A 21,958-nucleotide genomic window follows, 5' to 3' on the forward strand; every position below is an offset into this window, starting at 1 on the left:
TTGGTTGTGGAGGGCGCAGCTCAGCTCCAGGTCTAGTTGCCATTGGTGGTTGCAGGGGTCACTGCCCACCATCCCTTGCGGGACTCACGGAGTTGAACTGGCAACCTTGTGGTTGAGAGCCCACTGGCCCATGTGGGAATCGAACCAGCAGCCTTCGGAGTTAGGAGCACGGAGCTCCAACCGCCTGAGCCACTGGGCCGGCCCAGCTCCTAATGTTTTACTTGTCTGTCTCCTTGTCACCCTTCCTGGTGTCTACTTATTTCCATCGCCAAGTACAGAACCTGGCACACAGTGTGTATTCTGTGATGATCTAATAAATTACCTGCCCTGACTACCTTATAGGGATTTAGTGCAACTACCCTTTCCTTGGGCCATCTCCTTCCCTAGAGTAATGGTTCCCATATCCCTCCCTGTCTCCACCCAAGGTCAGCCTTCTGAGGTGATCCACACGGTCAACATCTAGTTGGAGGTCGCAAAATACCCAAATTAGACATACGAGTATATGAAATTCTAGTTACCTCCCTTTTAATTTTACCTTTATTTAGTCTGTCCGGAAAGTTCTTCCTTTATGTAGATCTGAGTTTCTGACTTGTATCATTTTCCTTCTTACTGAAAAATTTCTTTTCACATGCCTTGAAAGTCAGATTTCCTGGTGACAAATTTCCACAATTTTTGTTTGAGAAAGTCTTTCTTTCTCCTTCACTTTTAAAAGAATTTTGCTGGATACAGAAGTCGAGGCTGGTGGGCTTTTCCCCTTCAAAATGCTAAACAGTTCATTCCACTCTCTTCTTACTTGCATGCTTTCTGAAGAGAAGTCTCATGTCATTCTTATCCTACCTCCTCCACAGGTGAGGTGTACCCCCACCCTCACCCCCCCCACCCTCACCCCAGGCTTCAAGATTTTCTCTTGGTGTTTTACTTTCTGCAGTTTGAATATGATATGCCTAGGTGTAGTTGTTTGGGGGTATTTATCCTGCTTAGTGTTTTCTGACATTCCTCCATCTGTATTTGGTGTCTGTCATTAATTTTGGTAAATTCTTAGTCATTGTTGCTTCAAATATTTCTTCTCCTTCTGGTCTTCTCATTATGTGTATACTATACCTTTTGTAATTGTCCCACAGTTCTTGGATATTCTGTTTTGTGTTTTTCTTTCTCTTTTTCTTTGTATTTCAGGTTTGGAAATTTCTATTGACATTTCTTCAAGTTCACTGATTCTTTCCTTGGCCCATGTCCATCTATTGCTAAGCCTGTCAAACGCACTCTTCTGTTATGGTGTTATTTATTTCTAGCATTTCCTTTTGGTTCTTAATTTACATCTCTCTGCTTATACTACTCACCTGTTCTTACATGTTGTCCACTTTTTCCATGAAAGCCTTTATCATATTGATCATAGTTTTGAATTCTAGTCTGATAATTCCAGTATCTCTGCCATAGCTGAGTCTGGTTCTGATGCTTGGTCTGTCTCTTCAAAGTGTGTTTTTTTATCTTTTAGTATTTATTCCTCGTAGTGTTTTTTGTTTGTTGTTGTTGAAAGTCAGATGTACTGGGTAAAAGGAACTGAGGCAAATAAGCCTTTAGTGTGAGGTTTTATGTTTACCTGACTAGGAGTTAGTCTGTCTTTATTGGTAACTGTGGTTGTAGGTGTCAGGGGCTAAAGTTTCCTCTGGGGTCATTAGTATCTCCCCTGTTGTTTCTCTAGACACTTCTTAAATAAGGTCTGAGATGTGCCGTTCTTTCCATTGTATCCCCCAGTTATACAGGTAGATCACCATTATAGTGACTGTCAGGGGAGAGTGAAAGGTGGCCTGAGGATCAGTAGGAGTAAGACATTAAGATGGAGAGGGGAAGGAACAAAAGGGATTGTCATGGCTATGTTGTTTTGACTATTACATGTTGGAGCAGTGGTCAGATTAAGGAACTTTGTGGTATTCATTTTTAAAAAGGGGGGTATTTAACATGCAGAGGGTGTAGAATTGAGGATTCAATATTTTGATTCTGGAAATTTGTTACTGGTTCCATTGACCCTATCTGTCACAAAGGGCTTTTTCTTTGGGCCCTTGAATTGATGGGGGAAAAAATAAGACTTATCTATGCTTTACATCATTATAACCTGAAAATATTTCCAAAGTACAGGGATAGGCTGGTTCCCCAACACCACAGAAAGCTTTTACTAAAATGGCGGTGCCACATAATCCTCATGAAGGTAGCTCCTGAGGACCTGTGTCCTTGTGCAGGATCTTAGGCCCTCCACAAAGAATTTACACCGATGTACTCTGACGACCATCAGGCTAGCTCTGGGAGGGCTGTAGCGCCCTCTGAATACGTAGCTCTAAGGGGACAGTCTCCTGTGTGCTGAAACAGGTCAGTGCCTGACTGATTGGGATGTAATCTGTGCACTCAAAACTGAAGTGCTGTGAAAGGAAATCTATTGCCAAACCCCACAGGTATCAGTCCTGTCAGAGAAAAAGATATTCCTTCTGAACCATTTCTAACAGGAAAATTAGCTCCATTATAATGTTATGGGACCACCGTCATATATTTGGTCCTTCATTGACCAAAATATCACTATGTGGTGTATGACTAGTTTTTTTTAGTCTTCTAGACTCCCTTCCACCACAGGACCTTTGCACAAGGTATTTCTTTTGCCTGGAGTGATCTCCCTTCCCTTCCTGCCCACATATCCTCCAGGGTCACCTATTTAGGTAAAGCTTTCCTAACCACCACCATCAGGTTAGGTCACATGCCTTCACTGTAAACTTCAGAGCAATGTACTCTGCTTTGTCTCCTGCAGTTCTTCATTTAATCTGTTTCTTTCTCAGACGCTAAGCTCCATAGGGCAGGAACTAGGTTTGTGCTATGTTCCATAGCACAAGCTATGGAATAGTTGTTAAATGGGTCCATTAATCACCACCATGACTAGACTCTGCCAGTCAGAGTGTCCCAAACACTTCTGGTCCAACTGTGAACAAAAATCCCTTTCTGGGGTAGACCTTAGAACAGCTGAAGCTAGCCATTATTTTGAAAATTAACTTATTAAAAATGAAGTGCAACCACGGTAGTCTGATCCAGAAATCTGAGAAATATTTGTAGGTCATATTTTGTAAAATTTGCTTTTAAATTTGTCATTAGTTCCACCTGGCTTATTATCAGGAAGATAAAAATCTTCCTTTTTGTGTTTTCACCTCTCCCAGAAATTTTCAAAACTCCAACCAAAAAGGCAGGCCTTCTTCTAGCTGCCATGCTTGTTAGGGGAGAGCTCTGCTATCCACAGGGTCTGCCATATTTTACTTACTTCTTTTACTTACTCATTGTCCTCTTAGAAAACTAACCGCAGGGGTTGGTACTGAAGCTCTCAGGATGCCACACCCAGGTCCAGACTTTGCTTCTGGGGCCAAGAGGCTGCAGGAGCTTCCAGCATTATCTACAGGCTTTGGCCAAATCAAACCCACCCACATGGGGTTCAAGGACCCTCATATCCAGTCCAGTTCTCCAAGCCTAAGATAGTCCCCTTCCCTGCTATTGGGCTTCAGTTGAAGCTACCATAGTTCACACTAATCTTCCCAATTTTAAATCTTGGGGCAGAAAGAATTACGGAGAATACTGGTTCTTTACACTCAGGAAACCCTGGGCGACTGAGGCAAAGAACCCATCTCCTTTCTAGTGATCACCTTTGTACACCAGGTGTCCCAGGAGAACCAAAAGAGTTTGCCAAGACTCAGAGACAATGAGTGCCTCTGTGCAGGGGCACCAAGAGAGCAACTCTAGTAGATTTCTTAAACCCAAGACTAAGGACACCTTTTTATTTTATTTTTAAAAGTGCACTTTGTTATATAAAGGATGATGTAAAGGAAATCTTCACATAAATAAATATAAGTGGCATAAAATAGGTTTCCCTGGTATAATTTTCTGAGGTACAATCCCAGTAAGAGTTCTGCTTTTGATGGTTGTTACCAAGCTCCCCGGGTGCCCATTTATCTCTCTCTTTCCCAGATTTGCTCTCATCATCCATTGTGTATTCTTCCCACAAATGCTCCAAAATACAATCCTCCACTGCTCCTCCAAACTTCCAGACTCCCCGTCACCCTCTGATTCAGTTCATCTGCCGTTCAACAGCTACTTATTGAGTACCTACTGTGTGTCATGGCCTGTGAAGCAGCCATGAGTGATAGAGAGAGGTGCCTGCTCTTACAGGGCTTACATTCTAGTGGGGGGCGGACTAGAGGCCTGAGGCCAGAACTGGTTAAGCGAGACAGCAGGGATTCTAATGCCCACATCCAGAGAATTAGAGGAGATTACACTCATAAAACACCCAGTTTGAGCTTCACTCATAGTAGGAACTCAACATATACAGGAGGTGCCAAAAAAATGCATACAAGTGGACACTTTGGTCAACATTGCTCAAGCAGTAGTTCACTGTAATCAGAAGTGTATGGACGTTGATGGTAACCACTTTGAGCGCCTCTTGTAATTGCAGAAGTCAAACGTGACTTGTATTCATCTTTTGTTACCGGTATATATTGAGTATTACAATTTTAATAGCTTTTTCCTTACTTAAAATGTGTATACATTGTTTCAGCACCCTCTGCATTTGTTTCTTTCCCTCTAGCTGTTTGGAGAACAGCATTGCCTTCCTGCCTTTTTTGTTTTTGAGGATTTCAAGCATTTTTGAGCTCTACTAAATATAAGGACCAGGGTAAAATGAATAAATGTGAAGCAAGTTACAAAGTTGTTAGAAATCTGAAAGTCTCACATTTTCTCCCAGGTATTCAATGAAAAGAGATACTGTTGTGTTACTGCTCAATCTTTCTGGAAACTAATAAAATGTATCAACCATCTAAACCTGCCACATCTTGCAAATTGTTGATTTTAAGTTTGTAAGTAGGAAACACTTCTTGTGCAGCTCTATGCTCGGCCCTGTTCTAGGTCCTGGGACAAGGATGTGAACGAGACAGATAGGATCCAGCTCTTCTGAAGCTCACATTTTAAGAAAAGGCACAGAGTTTAATAAATAAGCAAACTAACACACTAATGTTAAACAATAAGTGCTAGGTAGGACACAAAATAAAATAGGGTGATATGCTAAGGAGATTGAGAGATGGGAAAACGAATCAGATTGATGTTCAGGCAAGAGCTCCCTGATGAGGAGACATTTGAGCTGAGACCCAATAGCAGGAGGGACCTCAGCCAAACCTGAAGAGTGTTTGTCCAGAAGGCAGAGCAGGGGCCAAGTCTTAGGTAGAAGGTGGTGAGGCTGAGAAGCAGAGGGCCCTGGGGCTGAGGCAGAAGGGCCCCAGCGCGTGGTGGAGATGAGGGTGGAGTAGTCCACAGGGTCAGGAAGATCAGAGTAGGACTTCGGATTGTTCCAAGGGCAATGAGAAAGTATGGGAAGGTTTTAAGCAGGAGAGTACCAGGATTTAGTTTAGAGTTTAGAAAGCTCACCAGCTGTGTAGAAATTGAATTATTTAGGAACAAGACCGGAAATGCCCCAGGAGGCTATGGCAGTTCTGTACGGAGAGACCACGGTGACAGTGTAAGTGGAGAGAATGACAGATTCAACTATATTTTGGAGGTAGAGCTGAGACTGAGGCGTTGAATATTGGAGGAAAAGAAGAAAGAGGAATGAAGGGTGATTTGTAGATTTTTGGCTTGAACAACTTGGTCATTATAATAACAATGAGATGGGACAAACTAGGGGAAGAACAGCTTGGGGTGGAATTAAGAGCCCTGTGGGGCCACTTTCAGTCTCAGATAGAACACACGTGTAAGCCGTGCAGCCAGACTACCCAGGTTCTAATCCTATTCTAGACTGCTGAATGACTGGACAAATTACCTAAGCTGTGCTGCCTCAGTTTCTTCCTCTGTGGATGGGGCATAACAATACAGCTTGCGGATCGGTGTATGAGCGGATCAGTGACGTTTAAAAACATCTCTCTGGAAATGTAATGGCTGTGTGCGATGTCGGAGGGGTAGTGGATGGGGGGAGGGGGTTGTCACTGTGTGAGGGATAGAAATGATAAATGTCTCACCTTATTACGTTGGTGCACCTGAAACTAATAAAAAAACTTAAAAAAAAACCCCAAAAACATCTCTGTTGCTGTCAAGTTGAGAATAGACAGGGCAGGGGGAGGGCTACTGAGAAGGCTGGGGCTTCAATCCGAGTAAGAGAGATGGTAGCTTGGCCTAGGATGGGGCAGTCCCAGTAGAGAGAATTTAATAAGCAAATAATACAAAAAATTCAATACAGAGAGATTCAAATGGTAATATGTGCTACGGAGGATAATAAAGCACAAAGGGGGAGAGGGAGTGTGGAGGGCACTGCAATTTTAAAATGGGATGGTGGGGAAGACCTTACCGGGATGGTGGAGATGAGGGCACAAACCATGGAGACATCTGGGGAAGAACTTCTCAGGCAGAGCTCAGAGGCCCTGGAACGAGGGTGCCTGGTGCTGTCAGGAAAGAAGGGGCCAGGGCCCTGGAATGGACTGAGCCTGGGGCAGGAAGGGGAGGTGAGGACCGAGTCACAGAGGGCTAAAGGGCTTTGGCTTTGGGGAAGCCAGTAGAAAGTTTTGAGGAGAGGATTGCCACGATCAGATTTACCTGTGCCTTCTGGCTGCTGTGTGAAGAGCAGTGTACCAAAGGGCAAGGGTGGACATGGTGAAGTGATTTGGAAGCAGAGGCAACAATCCAGGCGAGAGATGAAGGCAGCACGGTCGCTACAGAGATGAGGCGCGGTCAGATGAGAGCTAGAACCATCGCGATTTGCTGACAGATTGGGTGTGGGATGTGAGAGGAAGAAAGGAGTCAAGGATGACCACAAGCTGTTGGGTCTAAGAAAGTGGAAAGATAGAGATGCCATTTACTGCTATAGGGGAGGCTGCAGGAGAATATGCTGGGTTTGACCTTGGACATGTTTTGCTTGGCGGGGGGTGTCTGTGAGACAACCAGTAGAGATGCTGAAAAGCCCGTAAATATGCAGGCTTGTGGTTCAATGAAAACAGATACAATTTGGGGAGCCAGTGAACCTTAAAACCATGAGACGGGGGTCGAATGGAGCTGGAGAAGAAGCTGGGGTGAAGGCCACAGTCACTCCAATACCCCAAGGCTGAGCAGGGGTGGAGGCACTAGCCAAAGAGACTGAGAAGCGCAGCCAGACTCAGGAGGACCACTGTCCAGTCTTTAAACACAATGTTTTCAATGAATATTTAATGCTGGAAAGAAATGCTCTCTGTAGGTTATGTGGGGCGGGGTGGAGGAAAGCAGCATATGAAATACAATTGTTAACAGTTCTTTTCTGAACATGGTGATCGTTGAGGATTATTCTTCTTTACAATTTTGTGTATTTTCTTAATTTTCGACACTTCATGAACACGTATTACTTTTATAAAAATTCTTAGACAAGGGTATTTGAATATAAACATTAGAAAGTGGCTTTTGCTGCTCAGAGAGTACTTCAGCCTATTTTCACTCCAAACATGTGCCTACAAAAGGAAATTTGGGTCCTTCTCTCCCACAATGGGTGCTATGGAAGGGGGCCATTCCCACCCCAACCCAGGGGGCTTCAAAAGGGCTTTGGTCAGCAGAAGCACCGTGAGGTGGGATGAGGCACCCTGAGGTGGGATGAGACTGGAGGCTGCCCAGACATTAAGCAGGTCTGATCTCAAGAGTTGCTGAGCTGCTATCCTCTGACTCATCAGCCATGTTTCTCAGAACCAGAAAGGCCATGTACATCCCTGGGACAGACTGTGGGTTCACACTGCTTGGCCCAGCATAGACTGACAGATGGACAGAACAGCAGCTTCTTTAAAAAACAGTTTATTATCATCTGTGCCGCCCAGGGCAAGTGAAGATCGGCTCCCTCCCCAGGTGTCCCAGCTTCTCCACCTGAGCCCCGGGCGTGCTGCTCTGCGGTGGAGCCTTGTCTTGTGGCAGTGTCCTTGTTCATCTGACTCCAGTCTCATTGCTCCTGGCCCAGGGCTAAGCGCCCCCTCGGGAAGCCATAGGGATGGTCTCTCCTGAGGGACCGTCAGTTCCAGCATCTGAGAAGACGCCCCTGCCCCCGGAGGCTGGGGCCACATCCACCTGGATGACACCATGCACCTGGGAGAGCTGGGGGCTGTCCAAGCTGGCGATGAGCTGGCGGGGGCCTGGTCGCACAGGCACGAATGTCTGGCGCAGTGTCACTGTCTCGTTGCCCCCAATGTCCCTGTGAACAGAGACAGGTCATGAGCCTGGGGTGACCGGGGTGGAGTGGGGAGTAAGGACTGATGGGGCATCCAGGAAGGAGGGAAGGAGCAGAAGGTGGAGCCCTTTAGGCATTTCTAGGCTCAGCTGGAGTCCCCATACCCAGGACCAGGACAAAGCCTGAGTCCCAGGGCCGCCTCCACACGGCCAGATCAGCAGCAACCCACACAGCTGCCTGAGCTAGAAATCTCCCCGTCATCTGGGACTCCTCCCTCCCCCTCCCACCGGCATCTGGACAAAACTGCCACCCTGCCTCCTCCTCTCCTTCACCAGCTCCTTCCTAATCAGACCACCCACACCCCACCTGGGGTTTCCAAGACCAAGGAAATGTCAAATGTAGACTTTGGGGTGGAACTCAGCACAGTTATTGCCAAATACTTTCAGTTTTGCCAAGAAAGAAAGTGAAAGAAAATTATCCTCTGTCACAATCATCTTTCAAAAGAAGGAGCATTTTAATACCCCAAAACAGTGGAACGGTGTTATCTCAGAAAAAAAGAAAGTCCTTCCGAAGAACAGACAATTGGCACCTTTAAATTGACAGACACACACACACACACACACACACACACACACACACACACAGCACAGTGCCTTTATTTTCTCCCTTCCTCATGGATCTCTGAAAATCTATTCCCAAACTACCCCTCTGGGAATCACCTTTTCACAGCCTTCTAACCGGCTTCCTTGCCTCCTGTGTCATTTTTCCATTCTATTCTCTAAACACTCGAACTTGAACTGAACCCTTCAAGGGCTTGGCTCCCTTGGTGCTTAAGGGATGAGAATGCAGTTCCCTAACCTGACCCACAGGCTCCTGTGACTCAGCCTGCCTGCCTGCACGGCCACCGCCTCGTCACCCCCACCACTCCTCCTGCCCACCAGCCCCGCTGGGCTCCTTCCCTTCCCTGAACCTGCCTCCATTTTCATGCTTTGCCCTGACTGCTGCTACAGGTTCACAACACCTCCTCAGTGAGGGCTCCCCTGAGCACCTCCTGCCCACAGCAAAATGAATCTCACCCTTCTCTGAGCGCCTCCAGCGAGCTGCACCTGTGCTTTATATACTGACTGTGATTGTATTTAGATCGCACCTGCTCAGGCCTGTTAGCATCTGTCCTTTCCTGCCTCTGCCTCAACCCTTACCTCTGGCCCCCTACTCAACCCAAACTTGCCTTAGAGACCCTCTCTGGAGCTCCACCCTGTGCAGATACCTCAGTCCTCCAAGGGAATGAACCAACACCCCAACTTCAAGGACAAGTTCTCTTGGGGCAAAAGATTTAGCTTGGAACCTGCTTGCAAAGGTAGGGGGTCCCTGGACCACTCTATTCCTTCTTCTACCACTGATAGCTGTGTGGTTTAGGACAAGTTATTCAGCTTCTCTGATCCTCACTTTCTGGTCTGTAAAATGGAAGCGAATGTAAAATGAGGAGGTGGGATCAGATCTCGAAGGTGCCTCCAAGCTCCATGAAGGAGGGCAGCAGGGGGAGGCAGGGAGATATATACCAGGGGTGCCCAAAAACTGTATACAAGTGGACACTTTGGTCAACACTGCTCAAGCAGTAGTTCGCTGTAATCAGAAGTGTCTGGACGCTGATGGTAACCATTCTCAGCACCTCTTGTAATTGCAGAAGTCAAACCTGACTTGTATTCATCTTTTGTTTTCGGTATATATTGAGTATTACAATTTTAATAGTTTTCCTTTCTTAAAATGTGTATACATTTTTTAGGCACCCTCTGTATATAGCCTACTGTTAAGTTATAGACTTAATTGCTAGACTTCCTTTCATAACAAATAACTAGAAATTAAGTCAGGCAGGCTATACTCTGGCTAGTTACAAATTTGTGTTTTCAATTTGTGCCCACTTTTCCAGATACAAAGTTAAAGTTGTTTAGGCTCAGACCAGCTTTCAAAAGTCTATTTGACCAATACTATAATTGAATTGCACTATTTCAGAACCTAGCCTTTATTTATAACATTGTTTTCTAGATAAATTGCTTCCCAGGTTCCAGTGAGGGATGTCAAGAGCTCTCCCTGCTCTGTTCTTAATGTCAGGTGAGACCTTTGCCACACTCCTGTTTGCGAGTTTAAGCTGAACACGTCAGCTGCTAAAGCTGGAATGTGTCTGTAGCAATGAGCACAGGCAATGAAACCAACTCCCTGACAAGGATACTAGAATTTAAACATCCCAATTAGCATTGTCCTTCAATTCTGTAATTGGCCAGTGCCTGAAACATTTTTAAAAGCTCCTCTGGGATTTTTCTTCAGAGTCATTGAAAACTATACTACATACATAAAATTATGAGTATCTAGTCTCTCACACACATACCCTGTCCCTCCTTTACAGGCAAGTTTCATTTCTGATTGAAAAAGTCATCATTACCCACCTCATTCATTAGTCTTCACTCTAGATGACTTCAGACTGTTTTCATAAAGTCGAACCCCTGTCTCCCCTCTACCCCCCACATACACAGGAAGGCCACCCTAGGGACATTCTGGAGAATATGATTCAGGCTCTGGGGAAGATTCCCGAGGAGGGTTTGGAACAGACTTCCAGCCTCTCCTGGTGACTGGTTTGGTGGTGACAACAGCCATCTGGAGGAGTAAGTTCTGGAATGTTTATTAAATAGTGGCTCGTCACCACGCAGTGTGGCACACCTTATACTATAATGGGGTTCCATACCACAGCCTTTGATGTGTAAATGAGAGCAAAGTAACACCTATCTTGGAATCCAATATATCCGAAACAACAACCCAGGGACTTCCCCCTCCAGACTCTCAATTGTCCTGGTGGCCCTGGCCTAGGCTCACAGCAGCTGAGGAGCCACAGGATGTCCAAGGAGGAACTACCCTGAGAAAGAATCGTCCAACCCTCTCATTTACTAGTGGGGAGACTGGAGTCTTTAAGTGGGAGGAGGAGGATTCATACAAGCCCTACAACTATAGAGAGGGGCCAGGTCTCCACGCTCATCTCAGTTGTCCTCTCCTTATACCCAGGTGCGGGCAAGACTCAAAGGTCTGGTGGGGCTGCTGAGGGGAGTCTAGCTCTTGGGACCCCTCAGAACAGGGGAACCTCCGTCTATCATTTGCAGGTGAGAGATGGCTGCAGGGTAAGCTATCTGAGCGTCCTAGCTGCACCCTCTGAGCTGCCAGAGACCCTTGTAGGGCAACATGGGGAAAGCTCTCCTTTGTGATGTATGACATCATCCAGGGTCCAGGCTGGTGCAAAGATCAAGAAAACAACCTTTTCAACTTTGGCCTGTTAGCAAAAGTGGAGGCTACCATCGGGCAAAGCCTGTTGTCTGTGTGTGTGTGTGTGTGTGTGTGTGTGTGTGTGTGTGTGTGTGGAGGGTGGGTAGGGAGGGTGGGCAAGGACCCTCTGCTTCCCACCACTCAGCCCCTTCACAGGGCCATGGCCTTCCCTCAGGCACTCTGTCTAAAAAGGAAAAACCATGCCCCTGTCCCCAGAAAGCTGATCTTAAAGGTCAGCGTCTGGCCTTCTCTGCTTTCCCTCTGTGCTGTTCCTGGGGAAGGACAGGGCAGCTTGTGTGGGTCAGTGTCAGAGTTGACAGAACAGGCCCAAGAACACAAGCACTGTGTGTGCCTTCACTGGCCCAGAGCCTTGCCTGGCCCAAGATCAGGTCCAGGCGGCCTAGTAAGGACCTGGGGTGTGGGACACTCTTCTCTGGAACCGCTGCTCAGCCCTTGTGGCACAAACCAAGCAACAGGCTTGAGAGTGTGCGCATGGTAAGCACCACGCGGGAAGAGCAGGGTCTGGTCCTTATGAGCTGTGAGACCTTGTGATGTAAGTTTCCCCATCTGTAAAGTGGGGTTCCCCGTTTGTAAAGTGGGGGTGATGGTGGCAAAAATCAAAGTAACAACTCCCACAGAGCACTAACTTTGTGCCAAGCACTATGCTAAACACTTTATGTGCATCATCTCATCTAATTCTCACAACAACCCTCAGAGCCACATACTACTGTTATCCCCACTTTACAGATGAGAAAAATGAGGATTAGAGGATATAAGTCACTTGCCCAAGGCACATAGCTAGTGAGTGATGGAGCCGAAACTTGAACCCAAGTCTTTAGGATCTCAAGGCTTTGCTTTTAATTATATGATGGTCTCTAAACATACTTTAAAGGATTTTTGTGGTCTCCCAATGAGAAAATATTCCTGGAAGTCCCTGGTCAACTCCTGAGCAATGGGCAATGTTAGTGATGAGTTGCTAATGATTCCTATGTAAAGATTTTTGCCCCCTAATGAGGTGGCGAGCCAAGGAGGGGACACCGAGCACAGCACTACGGGCACAGCAAGTCTCCTTAAACTCTGCTTGGACTGAATTGAGTCACGAGGTATTGCTGGCTGGCCTGAGCTGCTTTGTTGGGCCCTGACAGATGGTACCATCCTGACTGAAAGAGGAGACAAAGCTGGGACCTACGGCAGCCCAGGAGGCAGGCAAGGGTGGTGGCAGGGGCAGGAGGAGATGCCAGACTCACCCAACGTTGAGGATCTTGGGTCTCTGTAACCCGGAGCCCTCGAGCCGGAAGACGACGTTGGTGAGTGTGACAGGCAGGGGGTTCTTGAAGACAATCTGTACTTCACACTCCTGGCCAACCATGGCTGCTCCCAACAGCTGAGAGAAAGAGGCCCACCCCCATGTCAGAGACCCTGGCCAAATACATGGAGTCCGTACGGTCCACCAGAGAGGGATCAAACCTCCCTGACTCCCACATTTCTGCCCCTGAGAGAAGGTTCTGCCTAAGCCAGAGAGGAAACTCCAAGTCACTTCCCACCTGAAGCCACCACAGAATCGGGGAGGAAACTTTTATAGGTGAGCAAACTGAGGTCCCAGAGCCCGAAGCCAATCCCCAAACTTCTCCTCCCAGGACTACTCGTCAGACCAGCCGTTCTTGACTTAGTGCCCTGTCCCCTTCCGCTTCAATCTCCCTCAGCCCCCGGCCGTCCCGCATGCCCCAGCCCGCTGCCCTCACCGAGAGGGAGAGGTCCGGGGTGCGCAGACGGAAGGTGTGCTGCTTGGCCAGCACCTGCCCGTTCTCCTTGACGTGGCCCGACACGTTGAGCAGCATGGCCCCCTGGTCCACGAGATGGGGCTGGTATTCCTTGTAGGCCACAGGCATGGTCACGCGGTCCGCTGGGGAGAAGAGGCATGGCGTCAATATTCCTGGAAGTACCTGGTCAACTCCTGAGCTTCTGCTTCCCCCCACTCCGCCCCTTCACAGGGCCATGGCCTTCCCTCAGGCACTCTTTGTCTAAAAAGGAAAAAGCATGCTTCCCCAGACATGACCGCCTGGAGTCTCCATGTGCACAGCCGCGGGGGCCTGGCCATCTAGGGGGCAGGGCTGAGGAAGGAGCACTTACAGGCCCCTGGCGCCAGCACCACTTCCTTCTTGTTCTCCTTGAAGACGGGCCCTGTGACGCCCGTGTAGAAGGTGACTGAGAGGTAGAGGTGCAGCTTCACAGTGCGGCGGCTGCTGCCGCGATTGGTTAGCACCACGCAGACCGTCAGGTCCTGCCCCATCACTGCATCCTGGGTCTCCACCTGTACTGCCACGTCCTCAGTGGAGTCCCGGGTGGCATACACGTTGGGTTTGCTGCCATGGGCGGTTGCTGTCTCCACGGCCTTGCGTTCTGCTTCTGAGCCTGCGGGTTGAGAGTCGAGGGTGAGGTTACCACGACTGTTGAGGTGGGTGAGTGCTCAGCGGGAACGCTCGGTGTGGGCCCGAACTGGCTGCGTTTGGGGGATGGTACCTTCTGGGTGCTTATAGATGTGGGTGACCTCCTCCCGCATGTTGGAGCCAATGGCCTTTGTGATGATGAGTGTGCCAATGGCCTTCTCCTCCACATACACAATCTTGAAGCTGCCATCGTCCTGCCGCTGCCAGTAAACCTTGTCACTGTTCACCTGTTGGGAGTGGGGATGGGGGTGAGCAGCAGTGAGCACGTTAGAGCATCTGAGGTTGGACCTAACCCCAGCTACCTTCCCTTGACCCTTGGAACCGCAGGGAGGGCAAGGTCCCAAGGCTGGGAGCTTCCTGGCAGAGCCAAACTGGGAGACTTTCTAAGCTGAGCCAGGCGAGGCGGGTGAGCCGGGAAAAAGCTGCTCTGGGAGGCTCCTCGCAAAGCACTGTGGCATTAATAACAGTAATTCCTTACGCTCGTTCGCTGACTTTATGACTTGTAAAGCAGTTTCATACCCATTATTTCTTTTGATCCTGAGTACAGGAAGCATGGCAGCCATTACTATTCTCTTTACAGCTGAAGAAACTAAGACTCTTAGAATGAGTGACTTGCCCAAGGTAACACAGCTGGCCAGTGAGCGGTGAAGTCAGAACCAAAGAACCCAGGACCAATGCCAGTGCTCTGGTCCTCCACGCTGCCCAAGAAGGCACGTGGAACATACCCCTCACCTCAGCGAAAATGAAGGGTGTATCATACTTCATGTAGACCAGGCCATTCTTGATGGACTCCACGGAGCAGGGCCCACAGCAGAAGATGCCTAGGGGAGTCAGGGCAGGATAGAGGTGAGAGATCCAAGTAGGCTGAGGGGGACCCTCAGATCCTGGGGAGAGGCCCACCCATCCAAGTCCAGTGCCCACTGGCTTGGGCTCAGCTGCCACCCAGTCTAACCCAGGGAGGGCTAACAGAAGAGCTTGATTCCATTTGGCTTCAGGCAGTGGGGGGCAGGAGTGGGGTGGGGCCAACAATGGGGACAATCCTGCCTTGTTAACCAAATCATTGACACATTTTTTTCTCCATTGGCTGAAGCTGGACGTTGGCTCTCTATGATCCCCAGAGGTCAGGACCCCCTACATCAAGACAAATCCAGAGCCCAGTGTAGCTCTGCTTGCTGGCTGGGAGATCAATGACACCGCAGCCACTATTCCAGAAAGATCCAGAACAATCTCTCAGCACTGTGTCCTCTCTGTGAGGAGGTGGGAGAGGGAGCTGGTGGGAAACAGAGTCTGATCTCATTGTGCTCAGGAGGGTTTTTTGGAGAAGATGGGCTGACAGGGAGGAGGCTTGGCAGGAGAGGACACGGAACAGTAAGTGAGGGCCACCCAACAGGAAAGAATCTTAGAAAACCCTTGACACTCACTATGATCTCCTTTTACAGATGGGGAAACTGAGGTTCAGTGAGGCAAAGTAGATGCCAAGATCTCATAAGACAGCTGGATACAAGAGAATGGACAGAGCTAGTATTTACTAAGTAGCAACTACAGTCCAGGCATGCTGCTAGTCTCTCTAATATATAATTTCTCATTTGATCTTCCCAACCACCCTATATGGTACATATTACCCCCATATTACAAACAAGAACACCAAACCCCAAGAGATGTAAGGAACTTGCCCAAGATGACATATCTAAGATGGAATCAAGCTGGAATCAGGTCTGGGTTTGGCTGGCCCCAGAGCCCCTGCCTGCCACCCACCCCACCACTTCCTAGAGTGGGAACCGGAACTCAGTTCTTTCTCCCAGTGTCCTGGGATAGGCTGTTCTAGCATTGCAGGCACTGCTAGGTTGCTCAACTCAGGGGGCACTGTTCATAGAGGTGATTGAGAGGGAGCGGTCTGGCCAGAGACCAGAGGAGGAACGTAGGCTAAGTGAGGGCAAGTTGACCCAGGGTGAAGACGGGAGAGGCAGAAGGAAAGCAGCATGAAGGGCTGGCTGGCTGCCTGGGGCTAGAGTGTTAAAGTGGGAAGGGGAGGGACCTGTTTGAGAACAGAGTGTACAGCAGGTCTAATTTTTGCAGAAACATGTGTTTTCTGGGAAAGAGACTAGGAGGTTATGTCATCAGTGGTTATCTCTTAGGGCTGGGTATAGGGACTGCTTTCTTCTTTGAACCTATCTGAACACTGATTTTTTTCTATACTGGACCTATTACTCATAGTTTGCAAAGGAATAGACAAGAGGAATTTGGTGAAAGTGAGAATATGTGTCAAGAAGGGGAGTCATGGACTGAATTTGCTCTGCTGCTGACCTAATGCTCCGTGTCCTAGAGAAAGTCACTCCACCTCTCTGGGCCACCATTTCCCACATGTCCGTCCCATAAGGGTGTGGGGTGGGTCTTAAACCAGCTGAGCTTGGGCATTACCAGGGGAACTTCCAAATATATAGATTCCTAGACTCTCCCTGGAATGTCTGATGTATCAGGTCTGTGGTGGGACCTAGACATTGACTTAAAACAAAATTACACCCTCCTGAGAGAGAATAGGAAACATTTACATTTTATGTTATTTAATCTATACTTTTTCTTCCTTTCAAGCATGTATTACTTATGACAATCACCTTTTTTTAACTTTAAAAATAAATAAAAAGGGTCCTTCAATTAATCATCTCCAGGATATGTAAGTAAAAAAGCAAATGAGAATAGTGGATTTGTTGGGAGAGGAACACCTGCCACTGAAATCTCTTGAATCTTTTGACTTTTGAACCATCTGAGTATATTAACCATTATAAATAAATCAATAAGACTTAGGCATAGAGTTATGCAGAAAGGTGAAAATAAACTAAAGGCCACATGACTGATAAGGTCATTTAAAGAACTGTGGGGTGAAAGAACCTGGCTCTAAGGCCAAGTCCCACGCTGACACCCGAGTTTGTTACCCAGTTTGGGGAGATGGGGAGGGGGCCGAAGTGGGGACCAGGAGCCAGGCAGGGCCCCGCCTCACCACTGCTGGTCTCCTGGGGTGTGGCATCCACAACCTGCCATCCATCAAAGCCAGAGGGCAGATCCGGCCTCTTCATCCAACAGTCGTTCCACACGTGGAAGTTCCTGGATGGGCAGGGAGGGAGTGCTGTGTCTGAGCAGCCCACCAGGGCCCCCGCAGGGCCCCCTGAGTATCCGGGTCTCGGGTCAGTGCCTCGGCAGGATGGGCAGCCCAGCGCCAGCCCCAGCCCCAGACTCACCAAACAGAATCGTGGTTCAGGTGTTCCAGAGGCTTCATGTTCTCATCAAAGTAGATGTCCATGGTGAGGGACGTGTCGGTGTCATGTGCTGAATTGAAGTTGGTGATGGTACGGGTAGCCAGGCCCAGGCAGCGCAGCACTGTGGAAGAGCCAGGGTTGAGGTTCAGGGCCCAGGGCCAGGGCAGCGGTGGGGGGCAGGCGAGGCATCGGGTGGGAGAAGGGCAACTGGGGTTGCCAAGATGGGTTAGGGGTCACTAGGGTCAGGGGCCTTTGGGCCAGGGTGTGTTAGGGATAGAGGAAGCCGGGCCACCTGCTTGGCCGTGTCCCTGCCTATCCCTTTTCCCTCCCCTCCCCTAGGCCTCTCTCTGGTTACTAACATTAATTAATGATAATTAAGGCCAGCCTACCATCCACCCCCACCTGCCCGGCACTGTAGCCACAGCTGAGCCAGGCTCATGAAGGTGGAGCCTGGCTTCCCTCCCTCCCCCTTTTAGGGCTCAAGCCACTCCTGTCCCAGTCCCTCCACTACCTGTGGTGGTCACACCGGCGAAGACCCAGCACTGGCCATAGGGGACAGAATAGCCAGTGCGTAGGTAGCTGAGTAGGATCTCCACGCTGCCCACCCACGCTGACGGGTTGGTGCCTCGGGAGTAATCGCCAGACCAGTTCCCAATCAGGACCCCATTGTCATCCAGGGAGTTCACCTGTCCAGGACAGCATGGGGAGGGGGGAGTGGCGGGGAGGCTCAGGACCTGCCATGTGGTCTCCAACCCAGCCCCTGACCCTGCAACCTCTCCTCACCCCAAAATGCCTCGGATCTAGCCAGTAGCCGAAGCCCCACCCAGACCTCCTAGAGCCATCTCACCCCCCCAGCCCTTGTCTGACACAGGAATGTGAATCCTAGGTGTGCCAAGTATTGGGTTTGGCCCCACATTCCACAAGAGCTGGGACAGGAGCCAGGAAGGGTGGGGGGGACAGGCAAGTGAGGGGAGGGGAGGAATGAGACCCACAGTACCCTTTGTAAAGGCAAGGTCAGGGCTGGGGTCTTAGAGGAATCGGAAGGGGCAGGAGTGGGGTGTCAGGCGGGCAGCAGGCACACACACGGGAGGGCTCAGAGCCACAAGGGTGCTCACCATGGCAGAGACGACCCGGGAGACACTGACTGGGTCCCCTCGGCCTCCGTATGGCATGCCCCGCCGGTCCAGGATGTACAGGCAGGCATCCAGCACCCCGTGGTCAAACTGGAAGGATGGAAGGCAGAGATGACCACAGCCCACTGGAGCCAAGCTCGATCCCTAGGCCAGAATCTCTCTCCCCCGAGTGCGTGGGGCCCTGGCCAGCCGTACCTGGCCGTAGTTCCAGGTTCGCTCGCCAATCTGTGCTTCAGTCCCGTAGTAAATTCTCCCAGACTCATTAAGCACGTATTCCTGCCGCCAATCCTCACGGTCCACGTACACGATGTCCTCTGTGTCCCCAAAATACACATGCCTGGTTCCCTCCAGCCCTCTCCCTGGGTCCCACCTGCCCCTGGGCCAATTCTGCAGGACTCATGTCCACAGAGGAAAAACAGGGATGCCTCCAGCCTGAAAGCACTAGGACAGACATGGCGACAGGAGGGTGGCTGTAACCAGGGCCCTTCACCAAGAAGTGTGAGGCTGTGTGACCTTGAGCTGGTCGCCTTTCTACATTGGACCTAGGTCCCTTCACCTGGACAATGGGAGGCTAGCTTCTCCTAGGGCCATGCATCCAGGCACCAAGCCAGATCCTAGGAAAGGCAGCCTCTTCTGTGTCTCACCTGCTCCTGACTCCAGCACACTCACCTGAGCACCAGGGATTGAAGAGGATGTAGATCTCATTGTGGGGGTCGAAGGGCAACAGGAACTCGCCAGCCCCCGAGTGTGTGCGGACCGTGAACTGAAACTTGCCGATGATGGCATTGGGGGAGGTGTGGACCCGTAGGTTCAGATTCTGTCCGCTGGACTTGGTCACCTGGGCCCTCCAGCCTCCACTGCCTCCCTTGCCCACTGGGATGATCACATGGGTGCCCTTGCCCACCTCAGGGTTGTTTCCTGGAATGGAGGAAGCAGAAATTAGATGGTGAGGCCTCCCCCAAGTGGGGGGGATGGAGCCTTGGACTTCTCCCAGCCCCACCCAGAATGTGTATGAGCCAATGTGTGCATGTCCCTGAGATGGGCCATCGCCTTAGTCTGTGACAGTCTGAGAGCAGCTCTGTCCCCACCCGATGCTTGCCCACATGCCAAGGCAGAAACCCAGTCCAACATCCCAAACCTGTTTCCTTGACACTGAACTCAGAGGTGGGCAGGAAAGATCAGGCCACCGTCACCCTCTGCCTGCCTGACTGTCCCAGATCCCGGGCTGGAAAGCAGAGCTGCCCTGTCTGGGTCCAGATGCCCCCACCTCATGTGAAAGGGCAGTCCAGATCCTGAAGGCCAGCCCTGCCTGCTCCCTGAGTCTGCCACTTCCAGAGCCCAGGGCATCCCTGGTGGAGGTGGTGGGGTACCTGGGAAATTAGAGGCTGGGGTGGGCAAGGCCAGGCCCTAATCAAAGGGTATGAGGAGTCGCCCGCCCCCGGCGGCAGCGTAATCACCAGCCTGGACAGTCAATGGCCACCAAGCAACGCGGTGAGGAAGGTACCTGCCCTGGGCCATGTGGACAGAGGAAAGAGAGAGACAGAGTTGGACAGAGAGAGTAGAGAGAACCAGCCACATCCTGGGGAAGGAGAGCAGCCCCAGAAAGAAAGACACACAGAGGCAGCAATGCTGAAGCAAGCACCTGAGGAGAAAGAATATTGAGACAGATGCCCCTGCGCCTTGAAGAGGATGGGCTTAAGAAAATGAGGATACCAAGACCCTCCCTGAGACACACCCCTAAAGACACACACTTTTGCACCTGCCTTAGCAGGCAGAGGCCAGGGAGGGACCCAAAGACATCCCTCTGACCCCAATACCAGGGCTGGGAGGCCCAGCCCCACAACCCAGTTTCACCTTTGGCACTGCAGGCCCTACTTACCAATGTGCAGTTCCAGGGTCACACGATCGGAGGACTCATAGGGCCGAGACAGGTAGAGGACCATGTGGAAAGGCTGCCCACGGCGCAGGATCAGTTCGTCATACTCGAACTCATCCGTGTGGTGCTCTCGGCGGTTCTGATCTGAGCGTAAACTCAGCAGATCCACACCGGTCACCACCAGCATGCCCTCTGCAAAGCCATAGCTCCGGATCAATGAGGCCCCATGGGAAGCCCGGGGGCTTCCACCATAAGCTTCCCAGGCCCCCAGAGATGCCAGGATGAGTCTCAGTGCCCATTAAGGCCTTCCAACTCTCAGCTAGGGTGGACAGGCCAGCCTCACCTCGGATGGTGCCATCTCCAGCTGCATTCACACCACTGCCCCGGGAAATTGGCCGGCGGGAGTCTGAGCCACGGTGGTCGGGTCTTCGGCCCCCAGAGCTGGACCCTCGATCCCTGGAGCCAGACTCAGGCCCCCAGTCATCATCTGCCCCACTCCGACAGGAGCAGCAGGCACAGCAGCGAGCCCAGAAAGAACGTCCCCCACGACGAGACCGCCTGTCTGGCTCTGGCTCTGGCTCTGGGGAAGGTGTGGCAGGGGGCTGCCAGGGGCTCCCACTCCAGCGGCCCATGTCTGAACGAGGACCGTCCATCATGTCTGTGTGGAAGAGGCAGGGAGGCTCCGGTCACCCTCTCAGACCTCCTTTTCCCAGGACACCTCAGCCAGCCCAGCCAGAAACCCACCATCCAGAGAGCTTATCTGGTCCCAGCCAGAGGACCGAGATGACCTGGTCTTGACCAGAGATTCCCCCAGACCCATTCAGAGACCCTCCCGAAAGACTCATCTAAAGAAACTTCCCACACCGCAGAAGAGTTTTCCCTTCTTACCCCCACACAGACATCCACCAAACCAGATGCCCAATAGAGAAACCTCCTGAAGAAGAATCCATCCCAGGAAATGTGTGGACACTTGTCACAGCCTCAAGACCCAGCTGCTCAGACCAACCCCTGGCCTGCTCCCTCCACCTGCCGGCTCCTCAGTCTGGAGGTCCATCCACCAGCTGATCGCCTCGAGGACCAATATCTTAGCAGAGCTTCCCCACCCAAGGCTCCTTGCAAAAGACAGGCGCGGTACTTGGGGTCCAAGTCGGGTCAAACACGGTGCAGAGCATTGGGGAGGAGAGGTCGCCGTAGTTGCCGAGCCCGCGCTCCCCGGGGCGCGGGAACCCAGCGTCGGGGCAGCATCGCTGGGCCCGCCAGCTCCGACGAGCCCAAACCCCGCCCTGCTGGGGCCGATCTGAGCGCGCGGGCCCCCCAGACGGCATCGTAGGGCTCAGCACCTCACAACCCGTCGGTGCCTCTCACCTGGAGGCGGTGCTGGCGAGGGCAGCGCTGAGTCCCGCGGCCCGGGTGGAACAGGTCGGGACTGATGGGACCGGACGGACGCGCTGGACGCCGCCGCACAAGTGGAAGGTGTGGGGCGGGACAGTATATGGTTTAATAGGGGGGAAGGGCGGGGCCGGCGGCTGGGAAGAAGGGAAGCGAGGTTGCTCCATCTCCCTGCGGGTAAGAGGCACGGCCCCTGGGGGCTGTCTCTGGAGGTAGGGGCGGGAAATGACGGGCTTAAATCTCTTTTCCCTTTCGAGGAACTGAGGAATGGTGGAAACGAGATGGTGCAGGCGGGGCTAGGGAGGGGGTGGGGTCTGTCAGGGCTGAAGCTGGGGTGAGAGCGGCAGGCTTTGGTGGGACACCACACCAGGCTGATT

The 21,958-nt window shown here is 50.8% G+C and overlaps 1 protein-coding gene across 1 annotated transcript; it reads right to left on the reverse strand.

Moving 5' to 3' along the window:
- Positions 1–7,797: 7,797 nt before the first annotated feature.
- TGM1 (transglutaminase 1) lies at positions 7,798–21,671 on the reverse strand. The gene is made up of 15 exons (XM_033106921.1): positions 21,558–21,671; positions 20,536–20,850; positions 20,196–20,384; positions 18,986–19,234; positions 18,512–18,630; positions 18,299–18,406; positions 17,695–17,869; positions 17,166–17,304; positions 16,928–17,031; positions 14,665–14,753; positions 14,006–14,159; positions 13,616–13,897; positions 13,228–13,388; positions 12,733–12,869; positions 7,798–8,203 (listed from the first exon to the last, which is right to left on the reverse strand). The coding sequence occupies exons 2-15, from the start codon at positions 20,846–20,848 to the stop codon at positions 7,975–7,977; spliced, it is 2,448 nt and encodes an 815-aa protein (XP_032962812.1). The 5' UTR covers positions 20,849–20,850; positions 21,558–21,671; the 3' UTR covers positions 7,798–7,974.
- Positions 21,672–21,958: the final 287 nt, after the last annotated feature.

This window comes from Rhinolophus ferrumequinum, chromosome 6, assembly GCF_004115265.2.
Source record: "Rhinolophus ferrumequinum isolate MPI-CBG mRhiFer1 chromosome 6, mRhiFer1_v1.p, whole genome shotgun sequence".
Taxonomy (NCBI): Eukaryota; Metazoa; Chordata; class Mammalia; order Chiroptera; family Rhinolophidae; genus Rhinolophus; species Rhinolophus ferrumequinum.

Excerpts from the sequence above, each read along its gene's own strand:
- TGM1 (XM_033106921.1), bottom strand. The coding sequence starts at position 20,848 with ATGATGGACGGTCCTCGTTCAGACATGGGCCGCTGGAGTGGGAGCCCC. Across the intron at positions 20,385-20,535 it reads TGGAGATGGCACCATCCGAG|AGGGCATGCTGGTGGTGACC; the intron begins GTGAGGCTGGCC and ends ATGGCTTTGCAG. Across the intron at positions 18,407-18,511 it reads GAACCTGGAACTACGGCCAG|TTTGACCACGGGGTGCTGGA; the intron begins GTACGGCTGGCC and ends CCATCCTTCCAG.